The sequence below is a fragment of the Zosterops lateralis genome (assembly GCF_965231275.1).
Source record: "Zosterops lateralis genome assembly, chromosome: 15".
Lineage (NCBI taxonomy): Eukaryota > Metazoa > Chordata > Aves > Passeriformes > Zosteropidae > Zosterops > Zosterops lateralis.
Window position 1 is genome coordinate 9,813,721 of NC_139775.1, and position 17,593 is coordinate 9,831,313.

The 17,593-nt window shown below is 38.9% G+C and overlaps 1 protein-coding gene across 1 annotated transcript in view; it reads left to right on the plus strand.

The window, feature by feature from the left end:
• Window positions 1-10,292: 10,292 nt before the first annotated feature.
• MRTFB (myocardin related transcription factor B) overlaps window positions 10,293-17,593 on the plus strand; it is a gene marked incomplete at its 5' end in the record, with an annotated part of 48,569 nt that continues 41,268 nt past the window's right edge. The window contains one exon of the mRNA XM_083872688.1: window positions 10,293-10,446. Within this exon, the coding sequence (XP_083728814.1) occupies window positions 10,293-10,446 (154 nt within the window). The remainder of the gene's footprint in view (window positions 10,447-17,593) is intronic.

Here is a 17,593-nt window from a genome sequence, read left to right on the forward strand (position 1 = left end):
GGAAAGTGGCTGTTGAGGTGATCTGGGGAAAAAATAACTTGTCTGACACTAGAAAAAGAACAATGAAAATAAACCAAGAGAAAAAATCTCCTTGGCCACGGTATTTATATCTGGCCAGATTATATTTAATGAATATCTTGTTTTCATCAGCGTTTGCCTGCAGAGGTTCTAATAAAGCATTGTAGTATCTTTTTTAAATATTTTGAGTGTTGCTCAAACTACAAGAACTACAGAAAGTAGATGTGTGACAGCTGCTAAGTGCAGAAATTTGTAATCTACTGTAAACAATTTTATGTTACCATCTATTTCTTATTTATTTTTAAAGAGGAGCTTTGTATGGAATGAAATATTGGAACACAATAGTTTAACAGATAAGACTTCTTTGAAACTGGCCTTAGGCAACATAAACTCTCCTGACCCAGAGTTTCTGCCCTAATAGTCTTTAGCTAATTTCAGTAGGGAAGATGGAATTCAAGTTCATTTTAGCTTTGGAGATCGTGAGAAATTGGTTCTTAAAGCACTGAGGGCATGGACTGTGGATTATAGCATTAAGCTGTTTAGAACATCAGAGTTTTCAGGCACCATACTAATAACATACTTTTTCTGATTATTTTAGAATATGGGTGTTGATCTGGAGATTAGGCTACATCAGCTATAATCTTGGATCTGTATTTATAAAGAAGCAATAAGTGATATTGCTGCCTGTGGTCTTACCCCGTTCCTTGTTAGAAGAAATGTGTTTGATTTGAAAAGTAAAAATTTTGCTTTTGTTTAGTAAAGAGTGTAATTTTGTCTTTAACAAATTATTTGTTATGCTGTTAGTCATAACACTACGTGTGTGGTATATCTTCATGTTTAATTCCCAGTGTTAAGAAGTCTCAGGGATGGGGTTTTGTGGTTTGTTTCGGGATTTTTCTTCCTGGAAGTCTGCTTAACTGCATGGAATTCATTCTTTCAGTCTGCATCCTTGTTGTTTCTATTAAAAAAACCCCACTTTAATTCTTGGGAAGATGCTGTAAGGTGTAAATCTAGTACAAGTGATACAATTATATTCAAATTGTGACCTTTTGTCGCTGCTGTATTAAAAATGAGGCCATGTAATACAATGTGGGATTTGAAGTAAGAAGCAGGAAAGAATTTTGTAGATGAACTCTAAGCACTTTGTGTAAATCAGGTAAAGAATGCACAGTAAATAGGTCCTGCTTAAGATGTACCACAAGTTGATTTTTGTATTTTTTAAAATTAAAGATTAATCTGTCACCTTCTAAGTTTTCCTTTTGTCCATTAGCAGATTAAATATTAAAAGTTTGATTTTCAGAAGTTGGGAGCAACAAGTTGACTGGTTTCCATGGGAGCTAATTCAAGTTACTGTTTGCATTGTTAATACCTCAAAGTCTCTGTGTTGGTCCAAGGCAATATGCAGCAAAAGGTTTGTGAGAGAGAGATTTTCTCAGCTGTCCTAAGGTTGTGAGTAAGGACTACTTAACTGAGGACCTTCTGCACATGTCACTGAATTTCAGCTCAGACATAATCATTCCGATTTTTGCAAGAGCCCCTAAATTGAAGTTGCTTGTAATCTCTAATTATGCTTACATTATTTTGAATTAATGTCTAATTAGCACTTAGTTTCTTGCTGAATGTAAATAATATGTTAAATTCTGTTCAATAGAAGTTGATTGTAGTTTTTAAGAGAACACCAAATATTACAATTATAAAACTTTGCTAATCTCTGTAAAATGTGTTGATATAAAAAGAAACAAAGTATAGATTTTTCAAGCAATCTCATCTCCTAGAAATGGTTGTGCAATGTTCAGTCCCACTTCTGATAGGAGGTAGAAAGCAGCACGTTCAACAGGAACCAGTCCTGTGGTTCCTTCCTCTTTGATTTGAATCCTTGTGCTTTCCTTGCTTTGTTCAATTCAAGGGCTTGGTTTACAGGCAGTAAAATAAACAGAATAGCACCTGCAGCTTAGTCATAAATGGGAACATCTTGCATTATCCAAGCAAACAAATGAAATCATGGAGTCATCTAACCTTTCCTGAAATGCCTTAAGAGCTTTACCAACATTCATTTTTAAGATGCACCACTATTTTGGCTATCAAAGGTCTCTTAACACATAGAGGAATTGGGAAATATTATGACTATCCAATTCATTGACAGAAGTTACTAATTATTGTCTGAGCTATCAAGTGCAGTTATAATACCAAAACAAAGACTTGGGTTTTGATTTTTTCCTATGTTGGCAACTTCAATTACATAAATAGATTCTTTTGGCAACACCTTATGTTTGCTGGCCACAGAAAATCATGGAGCACATGGGATCTTACTAATTCCTTCCCCAGAGTTATGTCATAGGCCAGAACTGAACTTGCTTTTTGGGCAAGTTAATCTGAGTTGATCTTGCAATTACTCAAACACTACTGCAAAGCACTTCATATTAAAACTGAAATTAAAGCTTTGGAATTTTTGTTAATTGGAATTCAAGTAAGTTGCTGCTGAAGACATATGTCACTGTTTCATTAAAAAAATACTATTTAAATATGTAGATATTTATGAGGATGAGAAACTAGAAGCATCATTTGTTTGCACACCACACTAATGCAGATAGGGTTTTTTTGTTGTTTGGTTTGTTTCTTTGCCCTGCTAAATGTAGGTGTAAAACTGACCTTGTGTTGCTTTGTAAACTTAGCCTAAATGTATTTGTTGCCAATGTTAATGTCAGCTTTTTAAATTAGATTATAAAAGCAAACATAGAATATTGACAATCAACATCTTTCAGACTGAAAAATAGGAATGTCATGTTTAGATTTTTCTGACCATTTGCACACAATGTATTTCCATATACAGTAACATCTAAACAAGATACTACTTCATGTTTTGCCTATATAGTTTTAAGTATTTTTATGAAGCTCTTTATTTTAATAGAACTAGTGAGGATATGTGCTCTCACAGCTTTGTGTTTATTTAATCAAGTGGGACCAGCTGAACCACTTAACACTGCCTTAAGAGGAGCATTGTTCATCAAAAATATCTACAGAAAAGATGAGATTTAATCAGATTATGTCTGCTCATATGGTGATTAAAAGTAAAAAGTTGTTGAGGACTGTGCCTGAAGTCCTTCACTTGCAAAAATTTATGGGACAACATTTTCTACACTTCAGGTATTGTGGCCAGAATTCTGGTTGCTGCTGAGTGCTCAGGCAGCAGCTGTTAGGGAAGATGGACGTAGTTGTAGATGAAATATTTAAGTCATTATCCTCTTGTGATTCAGAGTTTTCAGCACAAATCTTTATGAACTCTGCTCCAAACACTACAAGTTAACACAGTGTTCTGCTTATGAGGCATTGTGTGCAGTAGAAGGTGAGTTGAAAGCTGTCCTGGGTTATCAGGATGGGTTAATGGATGTTTGTTTCCATGCCTGGTTTTAAACAGCTCTCCAGAGGTGAGCATCCCTCTCGCAGGGTGGAATAGCAGAGCACTTCAGACTTCTCCTTTAAAGATGGGGTTGTTGACTGTGTGTTACCTTTAAGAGGCAGCTAATTTTAGACTTGACTCTTTGGTCCCTCAGACCAATGTATTGATTTTGGTGCACAGTTTCACAATTGTTTCTTAAAGGATGATGATGTATTTGAACAGTTTTATATAACTGGTAAACTATTTAAGCATCACTTTGATCTGAAGGTATGGGTTTTGTTTCAGTGATGAATATTGTGCATATTGAACCTTTGCTTTACTTAAAATATTTGTAAGAAGTTTAGCATTTTTAATAAATTCTATTATTATCATTTTAAAGCCCTTGAAATATGAATACAGAAGATAGTTATAATATTTACAACTACTTAAAACATTTGCAGGAAGCCTTAAGATATTTAAACACTAAGCTTCACAATATTGCTATGAGGTAGATTCTTTCCAGTGAAGGTTTATGTGTAGCCCAGATTTCACCAACTCTTGTTTGAACAGGTTAGTTTGAGAAGGCAGTAATGTGAGAATAGATAAATCATCTCTATGGCCCTACACAGTGACAGGGTAGGCTTTAGTTTCCCCACACTTTAATGGAGCTGTGGGAGGCTGCCTTTATTCCTCACAGCCCCACACTGCCAGGTAATTCATTTGCACTTAGCAGGGCACAGTTCCCGTTACCAATTACTGTAATTTTTTTTTTTCCCTGCCTGGAGGTAGCAGTGGAGGGAATATGTCATCAAGGATTCTCCTGACTCATCCCCAGCCTCTGTCCAGATACAAGTAATTCTCTACATATCACCTCCTTAGGATGTATATTTGCCACTGTAGCTTATTCTGCATAGCAAAATATGCAGAAGTGTTAAATGAGCTTCTGGAGGTCTTTTGGTGTCTGTTCAGTGGTATTAATTTAGCTAGAGCAGACAGTTACAAAACTTTAATCTCAGTTATTTAATAAATTTTTTCTGCAGTACTGACCGGCCCAGTCCAGGAGGACTCTGTGCTCCTGGAAGAAACATGTTATTCCAGGTACTGGAACAGTGAGAAGCGTGACAGGACCTCAGTTTTGTCAGATATTTCTGCACACTGTTTTTTAAAGAAATGAATAGTAATAATGAGTTTTTCATAATGCATAATCCAAGGTGATTACTCATGGTTAGTCAGCTGCTGATATTTCTCATCTTTTTCTGCTTTTGTATAATTACCTTCATAAAAATAGCTGTATGATTTAAATCCTTGTTGCCCTGTATTTGGCCACAAAACTTAATTAATTAAGTTTATCGGCATGTGTTTTAACTGTAAAATTGCAGTTTCTCTTTCATTATGGTAATTAAATGTCAGTTTTCATGTCAAAGTTCAGCTGCTGCAGTAAGATGGTGTCTGTAGGAAGGGTGTCTGCACAGCAGAGGTGAGGCTTGATTGGGGCTCGTGCCCCCACAGCCCTTGCTGCATTTCTGAGCTCTGGCAGCAGCTGTGGCTGGGCTGAGGAGCTTCACCCTCTTTGGAGCACAGCCTCTCTTTGGTGCTGCTCCAGGAGCTGGTGGAGATGCAGACTGCAGCCCAGCCCACGATTTGTTTCTGTATTTCTCTCTGCCCCTTGCTGATAGGCAGCATGATGAGAGGAGCCATCCTTTAAAACCCTGTGTCTCTTCCTGTCCTTGCAGTGGGTGTTCCATCCCCAGGGCTCATCTCTGGGAAGTGACTCCCGTAGCTCCCAGTTCCCGGACTTCCAGTGAGCTGAATGTTCCCGACTACTTTGTTTATGTTCAAGCCTGATGCGTGTTGATCCCCGGAAGAGAGAAGGGATTGAGCATTCCAAGGCTCTGACCACTGAACTGAAGTAATTTGTAGCATAGGAAGGAAGTTTGCTGTAGGCTTGTGTAGGCACCAGTAGGGTCTGCTGCATTCTGAAAGCAAAGTCCTTGTCCTTCTTCATGAGAGGGGAAGAGGAATTGCCAAGTCAGTCTCAGAGTGTGACTGTTGCATTAATGCCCACTGCTCAAATAGAAGGAATATTTAAAACTGTAACAGCCCCCAAAGTGCTTACTGGCCTCAGTGTCAGAAATCAGTGTTCCCACTGCACAGATCTCCAAGTCTTTCCAGGCACTGACAGGGAGACTAAAAAGCTTTAATGCAATGGCCTGCTTGGCAGCTGTTAGTTAACCTGCTGGATCTCACACTTCTTAAGGATCATTTTTAGTGTTCTCCGATACACTGAAGAAAAAGCCAAACAAACCCAACATTTTACAGTTCAAGTCTTCTCTCCACTAAAGATTCTGGTCTATTATAAACTTCTAGAGTTTTAAATTTTACTGAGTTTTATAAATGGAGAAGCTGAGTGCTCATGTTCACATCATGATTCTGTAAATCCTGGAGCTGGTGTTGCTAATTATCTGATGACTATTAATTCAATTCAATACTGTGCTGGGTACAGTGATCCAGGTTCCTTGCAGGTGTGAGTGAGCAGTGTTAACATCAGCCAGTTGACTTGGCCAAAGCTTGAATGCATTGTGATTCTTGAACTGTTTTTTTCCAGCAGATTACTAAAGTAAAAGCTGATTTACTACTGAAGTGTCATCCAGATTTCAGAGCTTGTGCCAAATAAAATACCAGTTCTGGTGTCTCAAGTAGCAGGGAAGTATGTATTTCCCCCCCTTAGAAGATTTTTCCAAGGAAATAGATTTTGTCTTTTGAAGATAAAATGTTTAAAAATAAAAGGAGCGTTTGTCTTCAGCAGTTAAGAAGATAGCAACCACCTACAATCTGTGAGAACACTTACATAAGGTTCATACATTGTACAGGAGTTCTGGTTTGCCAGTGCTGGAACACTGTTCCTATGTACTTGTCAGGGAAATGTGAACTGAAGCCTCCTAGCAGTGCTGGTGCAGATTCTATTTTGATAATGTATTCTAAAGGCTAAGTAGGAAAATAATTTTTTTCTAGTTTCCATTTTACTACTCTTAAACATTTTGCTGAATTCCATGTTAAAACAAACAAAAAAAAAACACCTCCAAAAAAAGCCACCTGTAATAATTTAGGACTATTGAAACAATTGAGTAATTTTATTTTTAGTTTCTGGAAATAAAAATTGGTGTTATGCTTTACAACAGTTTATAAGCAGAAATGGTTTCATACCTAGCAGAGCAATGGCTCACACAACTTTAACTTCAGGTGTCTTAGTTTCAAGGAAGGGAGTGGAAACCCCTGGAGGGACAACTGGTTTTTGTCAGATCAGCCAGGGAAAAAAGGTGCTTTCTTGGATTATGCTAAGTAAAATATTGACACTTTAATAGAACGGGGGTTTTTTAATTGTATTTTTCCTGTACATGTTTTTACTGGTGAGTTTCAGTTATGTTATTAATACACTTTGTTTTAGGTCTTCTTCAATTCAGGGGTTACACAGAGAATGGTTACCATCTGTAAATGCAGATGGCAAATCTGAAATAATTCTTCAGGATTGAGGAGGCTTCAAACAAATGGGGAGGCAAATTGTTATCTTTAATATAAGATAGAGTATAATGGGCTTTACATTCTAAATCAGAGGTTTGTCAGTTTTGCACATGGTTGCTGGATAAAGTGTTTATTGGATAGGGTTTGATTTTAAACAAGGTGAACAAATGTTTTCTATTACTCATTTTCAGGTTTGAATTGTTGATTCAAACAATTGGTTATATTAGAAACATCAGAATGAAATGGCTTTTGAAGACTGAAAATAGATGTGAGACATTCTGCATATCTTTAACTGAGTTTTATATGAAGTAAATGCTGCTGGTTGTAGCCTGCACCTGATGCTAAAGCAGTTGTATTCATCTGGAGCAGTTAGAATGAGTGTGCTAGGAAATGGTAATGGTTTATTGTCATATGTGCAGCAGTGTAAAAAGATGATTACAGAGACATTTACAGATGTTTACAGATGTCTTTTTTCCTAACTTTTTGTTGTTGTTGTTGTTGGAAAGATATTTATAAAAGTTATTTTTAAGTTTCCAAAGTAGTTTATCAGTTGATAAGGAAAACCTTATGCCAAAGACAAACTAGTAATTTCATGGATGCCAGGAGTTGTCTTCAGAAAGTTGAAGAACTTTCAATTCTTTATTAGATTCTAATAGAAAAAGAGATAAGAATCAAATTAATTGTTTATATTTTATTATTGCAAGTCTTCAATTTGTCATCTTTATAATATTTTTAGAAGTTCTGTTCGTTGATTCAGTAAGGAGCTGTAAGGATCCTAGTGTGTCTAAGCCAGATGTTCATTATGTAGGTCACTGACTTTTTTTTTCCCCTACAAAAAAAGCCCTGTAAATGTTGGGTGGGGATGTGTGTTTTCCTTTTTGGGGAAGGTTAAGAGAATTTGTTGTTCTTAGCTCAGAAATATTTCTGTAGTCTGATACAGCAGCAGTCCATTAGTAATAATAAAAAGAAATGAGAGCAAAATGTAATTTGAGATATGAGTTAAAAATTTGAGGAATTTAGACTTTCTTGGAATTCTAGAGTGTCTTTTGTTCAAAGATTATGTAGCAATGTAGCAATAAGATTATTCTAGTGTTAAAGGACCATTTGAGAACATACCTGTGTTTTTAGCAGCCTTTCTAAAAGATTTAGGAAAAGGGAAGTGCAATGTCTGGGACTTTACTGTGAATTGGAAAGTTTAAAATTAAGGTAGAGTTCTGCACTGGAGAACTTTGGATTTAGAGGTTTCCTAATGATGACATTTATGTACTGTATGAAACCACAGTGAAAATGGAGACCTGAGAGTTATGATCAGCAGGAAAAGAAATTCTGTGAGAAGAGGGTGGGCAAAGCATTCATAGTGAGGTTACCCAGAGGTGGTGAAATCAGCTACTTTGGAGATTCTCAGAAGCTGACAAGGCAAGTTCCTGAGAGCTGGTAATCCCATGGGATGGGGAGGTGGACTAGATGACCTCCAGAAGGTCTCTTCCATCCTGATCTATTAATGTTCAAACCACAGATCAAGCACATTTTGTGTGGGAAGTCAAACTTGTTTTGAGTTGTGCTGCTGTGCTGCAATCAAAATCATTTAATTGCATGCTGTGTTCTCAGTTGGATCTGGACAACAAACCCATATTTCTGTACATTCCTGAAACAAAATTTAAGAGATGGACATGTTACCAATTCCACAGCACATCGTAAAAATGGTGAAAGTCAAGCTGGTTTCATTCAAAGCATCATGTTTACTTATCTGTCATGGGAAAAAATTAGTCAAAGCTAACCTGCAGTATAACAAATGCTAAACCTTTTTTATAAGAAGGTGTTTTCATTTCATCTGGTTTGAAAGCATGAATACAGCTCACGTGGCTTAATCTCTTTGAAAAGTGACTCCAAGGCAACCCATAACTAGTAAATTGTGGATAAAATGCTGTGAATATGAACAGATAAGCAGCTAAATTTTCACTTAAATTCTGCTCTGAAGAGACCTGCTTGGTTAATAATGTACTTAATTTGTATGGGTGAGTGGGAGTTTGAGGAGAGTGTAATGTCAGGAAATCGAGTGAGAGCTGAGTAAATTATGCTTCTAAAAGCTAAGAACAAAGAAAAAAAATCTTGCATAACAGTAAGTTAATGTGTCTTCATTTGATGCAAAAGCACCAGTTGGTAACTACGGAAAATAATGAAAAATATGCACTTAACCATGATAATTGTTCTATTTAGGTGCATATCAAGCAGTACTTGCTTATATTTCTTACTTTTCAATTCACACTTTCAGAACATGATTCTCTACCCTTTTGTAGCATAGGCCATTCTTTGGTGGTCATGATAATTTTTTGTCGTCTTGTTTTTTTTTAAATATCATGATAACTTGAAATACTTTGATGTTGATCATTGAAACATATTGCATTTTTAAAATTCTGCATACACACCCGAACACGTTGTGTTTATACTCAGAATATATGAAGTTTGAAGTTTAGAGCTGAGTAGGGCAAGCAGTTGTGTTTTTAAAAAAATAATTAAAAATTAACAAAAAAATCTCACAATAATAAGACATTTCTTCTTTTTAGTGGCTCTTTCTGAGTTGTTAATATTTCATATCATTCAAATTTCCAAGAATGCAGGGATAGGATAGGACTTCATTGAAGTCTACATTGATTTATTTAAACTTTAATGACTTGATAGTCCTGTGAGGTATAAAAAGCCTGTGCCAGTAATTCATATTTCTGTCTCTCCTTACTGTAGATTAAGTACTACACTAATGGTAGAAAGGAAGGGAATAGTAAATTGGGACTTTTATTCAACTATTCAATAAGTAGCTAGTGTGCAGTAAAATTAAATTTTAAAATATTCATGGCCAGAAGTCTTCCTTGCTGGAGAGACTGAGGATTAACTGGTTCTAATACAGTCCTTTGGTGTGTGAAGTCCTGTATGAATACTGACGTTGATTTGGGATCTGAAGGAAAGTTGTGCAGACTTCAAGATAATAAAATCCATTGGTATGTTAGCACAATATATTAATTCAGCATCTGTAGGAGAAGCTATTGGAAAAAAGGGATGAGGTGGGGGCACAGGGTGGGGCACGGGAGCTTCTGGACATCGATGATGAGGGTTAACGCTGGGGGGTGTTTGTGTCAGTGTGAGCGGAGAACCTGCCCTGCATCTCCGTTAAATTGCCTCTGAATCCATTCCCTGACCGTATTTCTGCCAACCCCTAATGCTTGTGGGAAATCAGCAGGTAACGTCCGCAATTCTAAAGCTGAACTTTGCCTGCGAAGGAACTGCCCCAAGCCCAAAGGCGAAGGCAGAGCAGTGTGTCGGTGTTGGCGGGGCAGAGAGTGACCGCAGCCGCGTTGTTTCCGCAGGGCGCCGAGGCCAGCCCAGGATGGAGCCCGCGGGGCCGGCGGACGGCGAGGACGAGCCCGGGCCCCCGGCGCGCCTGGCGCCCAGCCCGCACAGCGAGGCCGTGGCACACGAACTGCGGGAGCTGTCGCTGCAGCCCAGCCCCTGCCTGCCGCCCCTCACCGAGCGCAAGAATGGTGAGTGACCGAGGGAGGGAGGGAGCGGCGGTGACCGCGGGGACGCTCCGCGCTGGCTCTTGCCACGCCCAGGGCTGCGGGATGGTGGACAGTCTGTCCCGGGGGTTCACCCGCCAGCGCAGCTCTCGGGGCCGCAGCGGCCACTCTGCGACACCGAATGGAGATTTTTAAGTAGTTTTAAAACTGCAGCTGGTGTATGCTACAAGTATTAATAAAATATTTTTAAGAGCTGTATTATTATCAGACAAAAAGGGATAATTTTCAAGAATGAAGAGTTTTTTCCCGCATAAATAATATATAATTAATGTTTTGCATTTTATCCCACAAAGTTTAATTCAAAATTAGTAGACTTTTGGAAATTTTGGTTTTTTCTTAATTTCCTGTAAAACCAAAATGGATGAGATGGGTATCTTGTGTTCTGTCAGACATCCAGAGCAGCCAAACTATTGCTCATCTATAAATTCAGATTAGGTAATTTGGATTAATTTGGTTAGAAACAATTTTTTGTAGAAATTGTGAAAGTCAGAAGAAAATTTGTAAAAGTGAACTTTGAACTTGATGGATTCGAATTAAAGTAGCTTTAATAATTTAATATTTTTACTTTTTACCAAAAATTGGATATTTGCAGGAGTATTTTAGCATGTCACTACTTCATAAAGTCTATAAGCATAAGAGATTGCATTTCACAGAAATAAAGTGGCACTTAAAAAATTCTGAAATGTTTAAGGGTATTTTTTGGTAAGATGTTTTTATGCAGGAAGCAGTATGCTTACTGTGAGCTTTGGTAGTGATCCTTTAAACCTTTTGTTTACTTGAAGGAGTCTTTTGGCAGCAGTCCAGCAGGAGGCTGAACTGTTCTAGTGCTGTTCTGCAGTGTTGTTAAGCTGACTTGCACAAGTTAGTACAGAAACTGTGTTTCCAGCTTTTCCAATGTCACTGCAAGGGTAGAAGGCTTCTGCTCTGGTTTGGTTTGTTTACCGTGGAGGTAATCACAGCATGCCTGGTGAGCCAGCAGTCACTGGAGCTGTTACTACCTTCTCATTTTTCACATTTTCCTCCTCTCCCCTGCCCTCTGTCCCAGAGATCCCAGTCACAGAGCAAAGCAGGCATAAGAGTTTGGGTGGGCAGAGCTCGGTGGGTTTGCTGCAAATTCTCATGGTTAGCTTAAGCTCCAGTGGAATTATTGTCCCTTGAGTTTACAAAGGACCATTTATATGCTGTGCCAACTCTGTCAAAGAGGTTTTAACTTCCAGCAGAGGATCAATAACAAAACAGTTGGAGTGCATTAGGAGCTTAAGATTTTCTAGTCACTTATTACATGCAGGTATTTACTCCCTGAACAAAGACAAATGGATAATTTTGGGAGGTGGATGTTGTATGCTGGTCTCCTGGGCTGTCACAGTTGTAAGGTTCTCCTATTTCATTTGAGCTGTGTTCAAGTTCATGGCTGTGGGCAATACTGTATTGCTAATGAAACTAATTTCAGGTTCTCATTAGTCTGCATCTTTCTGGATAATTAAGCAGTCCATACAGTGCATTGATCGTGTAAGCCTGTGCTCTGTGCATTGCTGTTTTTTATTGTGCCTGTTCTCTGGAGGCCAACTGCTGTTGCACTTGCTAAAGAGCAGCAAAGGTTCTCATTTCATTGGTTCTGCTCTTCACACTTGTCACCTCCTGGGTGATGACAGAGATGTGCCTGTGATTGTGGCAGTCTCATGACAGCCTGGGGTGTACAGTCCCTCTTATGAGCAGTGGGGCTGCACACACACATGGAGTTTGGGACACAGGCTCTGTGTTTGCATCCCTGCCTGAAGGATGCCAAGTTGGGCCCAGTGTATGTGCTTTTTAGGCAGGATGTTGTGTCCTTAGGAAGGACAGTCTGGGGGAAAAGTGACATGGATGAGGCTCTCTGGAAGCAGGAGAGGAGACTGATGCCTGGCTGTTGAGGTGGGCTGTGGTGGAGGAAGGCTGACAAGAGCAGCAGCAACGTGGCACAGCCCAAGTACCAGTCAGAACAATGTGCTGCCCACACACTGTACCACAGTTTCACGAGCTTCTGTCTGAGAGCCAGGAGGTGGCAAGGGAGGGAAGGATAGGCTGTCTGCTGCTGACAGCAGGAGGGTGGATGGGAGTGATGCTGCCTGCAGCTTTCCAACCTGCTGTTTGAGAGCCAAATGATGGGAAGGGATTGCACATGTAGATACCATCAAAAAAAAGGAAGCAGTGCATGACCAGAGCTTTTTGCATGCTGAATTAGTACTTTTCCAGAACTGGTGAGCGTGCCACTTTGACTGGAAGAGGGAGCTGTGAAGGGCTGGGTGTGAGGAAACATTCAATCATTATTTCAAGGTACATGTAAAATAGAAAGCTCCCAGCTTGTGTTTTACAACAACCTCTCTTGGCTCTCTAGTGGCTTCCTTGACTATTTTATTGTGCCAGCCTCTTCTTGTGACAGTAGCTACTAGTTTCTGAAAAAGAGACATGTAAGGTGCTCTTGTGCAGTTGTCATCCACAGGTGGGAGCCTGGTTATATTCTTGCAAAATGGGTGGATAGTTGGCACCTGTCTGGGCCATTGACTGCCCTTCAGCTCTGCATTTTGGCCATAAATCCTGTCAGAAGAGGAATGTGCCTATTCCCCGCCCTTTGTGTGGAGATGCAGTTCTGTTCCAGGCAGTGGGGGCTGTCAGGTGTCTGCTCCTCCAAACTCACAGCCAGCATGGGAATGGGGTTGCTTCTGTTTGTAGGAATGGGATTGCTTCTGCTTCCTTTGGGGTTGTGCATCATGAACTGGAGGAAGGTAGAGAAGATGGTGCTGTGCCTCCCATGGCTGGCAGCAGATGCTCTCCAGCAGAATTGGGCTAATTGAGAGAAGAACCAAGAGTCTTGGATGTTTTGTAGGAAAAAAGCCTTGGGACAGTGAACATTTTAAAGTAAAAGCAAGACTGGTAAAATCTCAGTTAGGAGAAAGCAGCCCAAAGAAAGCTGTACCCCTGGCTGTATAAGAACAGGGGCACTCAAGAGCAAAGACCCTGAGGCACCAAAGGTCAGGTGGGAATTGCAGCTTCCTGTGGGGCTGGAGAACTTGTGGGGAACTGTGGAGAATTCAGGGGAAGATGGAACATACACACACATACACAAACCCCCACACAAACCCAAACAAAAACAAACACTCCAAATGGTGTATATTGAGTCCTCCTAAGGGACCAGTCGAGTCAGCTGGGAGGCACAGTTCTTAAAATAACTGAATGAAATCCACATCTCACTTAACCTAGTGGTATTACTTAAATAAATTTGATGATCCAAGGGATTTTTTCTGGCATCTAAAAGTTATGGTATATTAGTTTGCCTGTTATCTCTTATCTTCCACTCCCTCAGTATGTAGCACTGGTAATGTGCATTCTTGGCATAGTTTTATGGCTTCTGAACAAATTCTCAATCCTCTGTGCAATTAATAGATTTGAACTGCAGACTTGATATTAGGGAATCAGGTGAGATTTGGGACATTCTCTTTGCATATGTGTATGAGAGGTTTTTCTCCACTCCTCTAAGATCAGTGATTAGGTGTGTTTTTTCCTCTTGTAATGATATACAGGTAGGTCACTGTGCTTAGAATATATTTTCTTGAGAGAGCTGGGAGAGACACAGTGTAGAAAAGGTGGCCAGTGGAAAGACTGGAGAACAGCAAACAGAAACCTTAGTTCTGATTAAAGTAATAGCTTGACAAGGAATAGAACTGAAAATGTTGTCTTCAATTCACCAGTTTCATAATCACTAAGCTGAAAGCAGTGAGATCTGGAAAACAACATGCAGATATTCTGATTAACAGCACCACCACCACCAATGACATCAGCAAACCAAACATAAAAATCCCCCAAAAACCAGACCTCAAAGGAAGTGTATCCTAAAAGACCTGTCTAGAAAAGGAAGTGCACAATTTCTGTAAGTTCACAGTAGAAATCTGTGTGTGCATTTATAATGTAGTGCATAAATAATGTGTGTGTGTACAGTGGTGGCCCAGAGAGGCTGTGGAATCTCCACCCATGGAAATACTAAATATCAGACAGGGCACTGCCCTGGGCAAGCTTGTTCCAGCTGACCCTGCTCCAGCAGGGCTTGGGCCAGAGGATCTCAGTGCCAGTCTCAGTGATTCTGGGCTTTGTCTTTCCATTAAGGTTTTCAAAGCCCATGGAACATCCAATGCAAATATTCTACTAAATAATCTTTGCTAAGAACACACAGCATATTGTAATTAATATGTATTTGTCTCCTGCTTTGGTTTTTTGGGAGTGCTCTGTGTTTTGGGAGAGTTTGTTTTTGGGGTTTTGTTTGGTTTTTTAACATGTCAGTAGAAAAAACAAATGTCCCTTGGTCTCCCTGTAAATATTTGAATGTCATCCTATCTGTTCTGAGAGGAGAGCGCAAACTGAGTAGGTACTGATTTCCCAGTAAGTCTGTCTTTGTCATTGGTACTGCCAGTTCCCACAATCCTAGCATTCCCAGGCCATCAGTCAGTGTCTACAAGGAACAATTTTCAAATATTAAAGCATGTGAAAAGACACACAAGCCAAAACTCAGAGATCTCTAGGGACTGTGACCTCTTAAATGGAATATATTCTGACATTTTCACAGGCTACATGAAAGAATTCCAGCAGGGTCATTCCATTTGGTAAACTTCTAAACAAACATTCCATCATTTTAGTTTGATTTATTGATATTATTTTTTTTAATTATCTACTTATTGTGAAGAGATTAACACAGGAGACATGACCTGTGACTGACTCAATTGAAGGCATCTGGTATATATGAAATTCTATTTGAGGGCCTGGCGTTTGAGTGATTACAGGAGATACAGAAAGCATGTTTTCCTTTAAAGAGATTCCTTGATCAAACTTACTCAAATCTTATTCTGACCTTCTTTCTTGAAATTCTTTGTGTATAATTCAATGCATAACTAGAAAAGAATGTTAATTTTAAATGCCATTGTATAATTGTTTTAAGTTGTTAGAACTAAGTCCTAACTGCAAATGTTGTGGTTGAAGTGTCAGCTTGTGGCAGAGCCACTACAAGAAGGTAACACGGAGCAAACAGAACTGGTAATTGGTGTGCAGCACTTATTTTAGGCACCTTTTGCAAATCAGAGGTAGCACAGTGGATGACTAAATATTGTCCTCCACAGGATATATATATGCAGTTAAATGTAGATTTGTAGAGTTAAACGTATACAAAAATGGGTATTTTTATGTACTTTATATAGACTTTTTAAAAATATTTATTAATTTAGATGTGTATATGGGCAAGACCAAATGGAGGGTAGTTTTCATTTAAGCAGTGAACACTGCCAACATATGTTCTCCCTTAAAAGGAATTTGTGTGGGTTTTAGTGGGAGAAGGGAAGTAGAACATGCAGGCTTATAAATTTGACATCACTGTAAGTGTTTGGTATTTTTCTGGGAAGGGTGACTGAGGTAGATAGTGACCACTATTTGTGTTGTTTGAGTCTTTGTTGCTACAATGGTGGAGAATATAGGAGCAGAACTTCCCCAAAACAAATCCCCTTAATTAATGATTTGAAGTAATGTTCTTAATGTTTATAGAAGTAATAGAATAAATTATAATAGGGGTTATGTAAACTGATGTTTTAGTTTGTGTAGTCAGAGCACTATTTTCCTGTGTGAAGAAATTATTACACCACGATCAAGAACTAGATTATCCTAACACAATATAAAGCACCAAAGATATTCATCAAGGTGTATGTAAAGCCAAGGTGAAATAGATACTTGAGTAATTAGGCTTTTTTCCCACTTGAAAATGTTGTGGTAGTGAAAGAGTTTAAACACCCGAGGGCATTTGGTTTGGTTTTGTTTTTCTTTTTGATGGGATTGCAAAGGAATGAGTTCCATATGATGTGCAGAGTTGGAATGCACTGTTAAAGCAATTGTTGCTTAGTTACTTGATGTTTAATAAGGCTGAGAAGCGGCTCCCAGTCAGTGATGTCACTCAGCAGATAAAGGCTCTCTTGTGGGGGCAGACAGGCAGGCACTGGGGAGGTACCTGGGGCTGCACTGCTTCCTCCTGTGCTTTGGAATTTTGGTTAATATCTACTAGACAATTCCACTTCTTAAATAACACTTTTGCTGTAGGCTGAAGGTTGGCAGGACACTTGGAAGTCTGTGTTGCAGAAGAATGGAGGGAACAAGCACTGATTCCATATTGTATAGTATTTATTGGCTATGGCAATATTTGGTTACATGCAAAATGCACAGCATCATTTTGACCATTCATCTCTCCTAGTCTGTACAAGAATTTCCTCATTATTTTTCATAAATCCCATGATTCCTGCTTTTCTTACTAAAGATTTTGCATGTTATTGTTGAGATTTTGATCAGACCTCTTGGAGGTCTTTTAAAATTTTCATCTCTGTGTTAAAGTAATTGTATTGAACTGAGAGGGGAAATTGAAGCAAAATATGAGGTATAACTTCAAGTAGCTGAAGAATAAGCCCATTGATCTGCTGTGGGGTGGCTGCCCTTGGAAAGGGGGAGGAGTGGATAGCACAAGCTCCTGGCTAAACTCACCTTCATGAACAAGAGAAATGCTCCTGAAGGCTTGGACTGCTCCTACCCAGCTGCTGTTACTGTGATCAGCTTTCACCTGGGCACTGGGCACTCTCAATTTATATAAAGCACTATAAACGGATAAGAATGGATAGAACTTGCCTCAGAAATATGGTGTTTGAAGGCAAATGTCTTCCTCTGGGTTCTTTAATTACACACTTTCTCATTAGAACATGGAACTTTTTAAATTTCAAAATACTCTGTTTTCTGAATAATTGGGAAATCAATTCAGAGTGTGTGAAGTGCACTGTACCCTTTCCATAAAACACCTTCTGCTGTTATATATTGTTAGACTGTTAGAATATAATTCATCCATCCAAACAATTAACTTCTCTCTTGGTGCAAGAAAAATGTGGAGTTATAATCTGTTATATCAGCAAGTGTGTAAGATTCTGTTTATTGATTGTGTTGGAGTTTAATGTGTGTTTAGGTTTAAGCAGTATGTGTTTGTATTCTGCTTGTCTGAATTTTTATTTTCTGAATGTGTGGAGTTTCTCAACAGTAATTTTGTTTCTTATGCACAGTAAGTGTT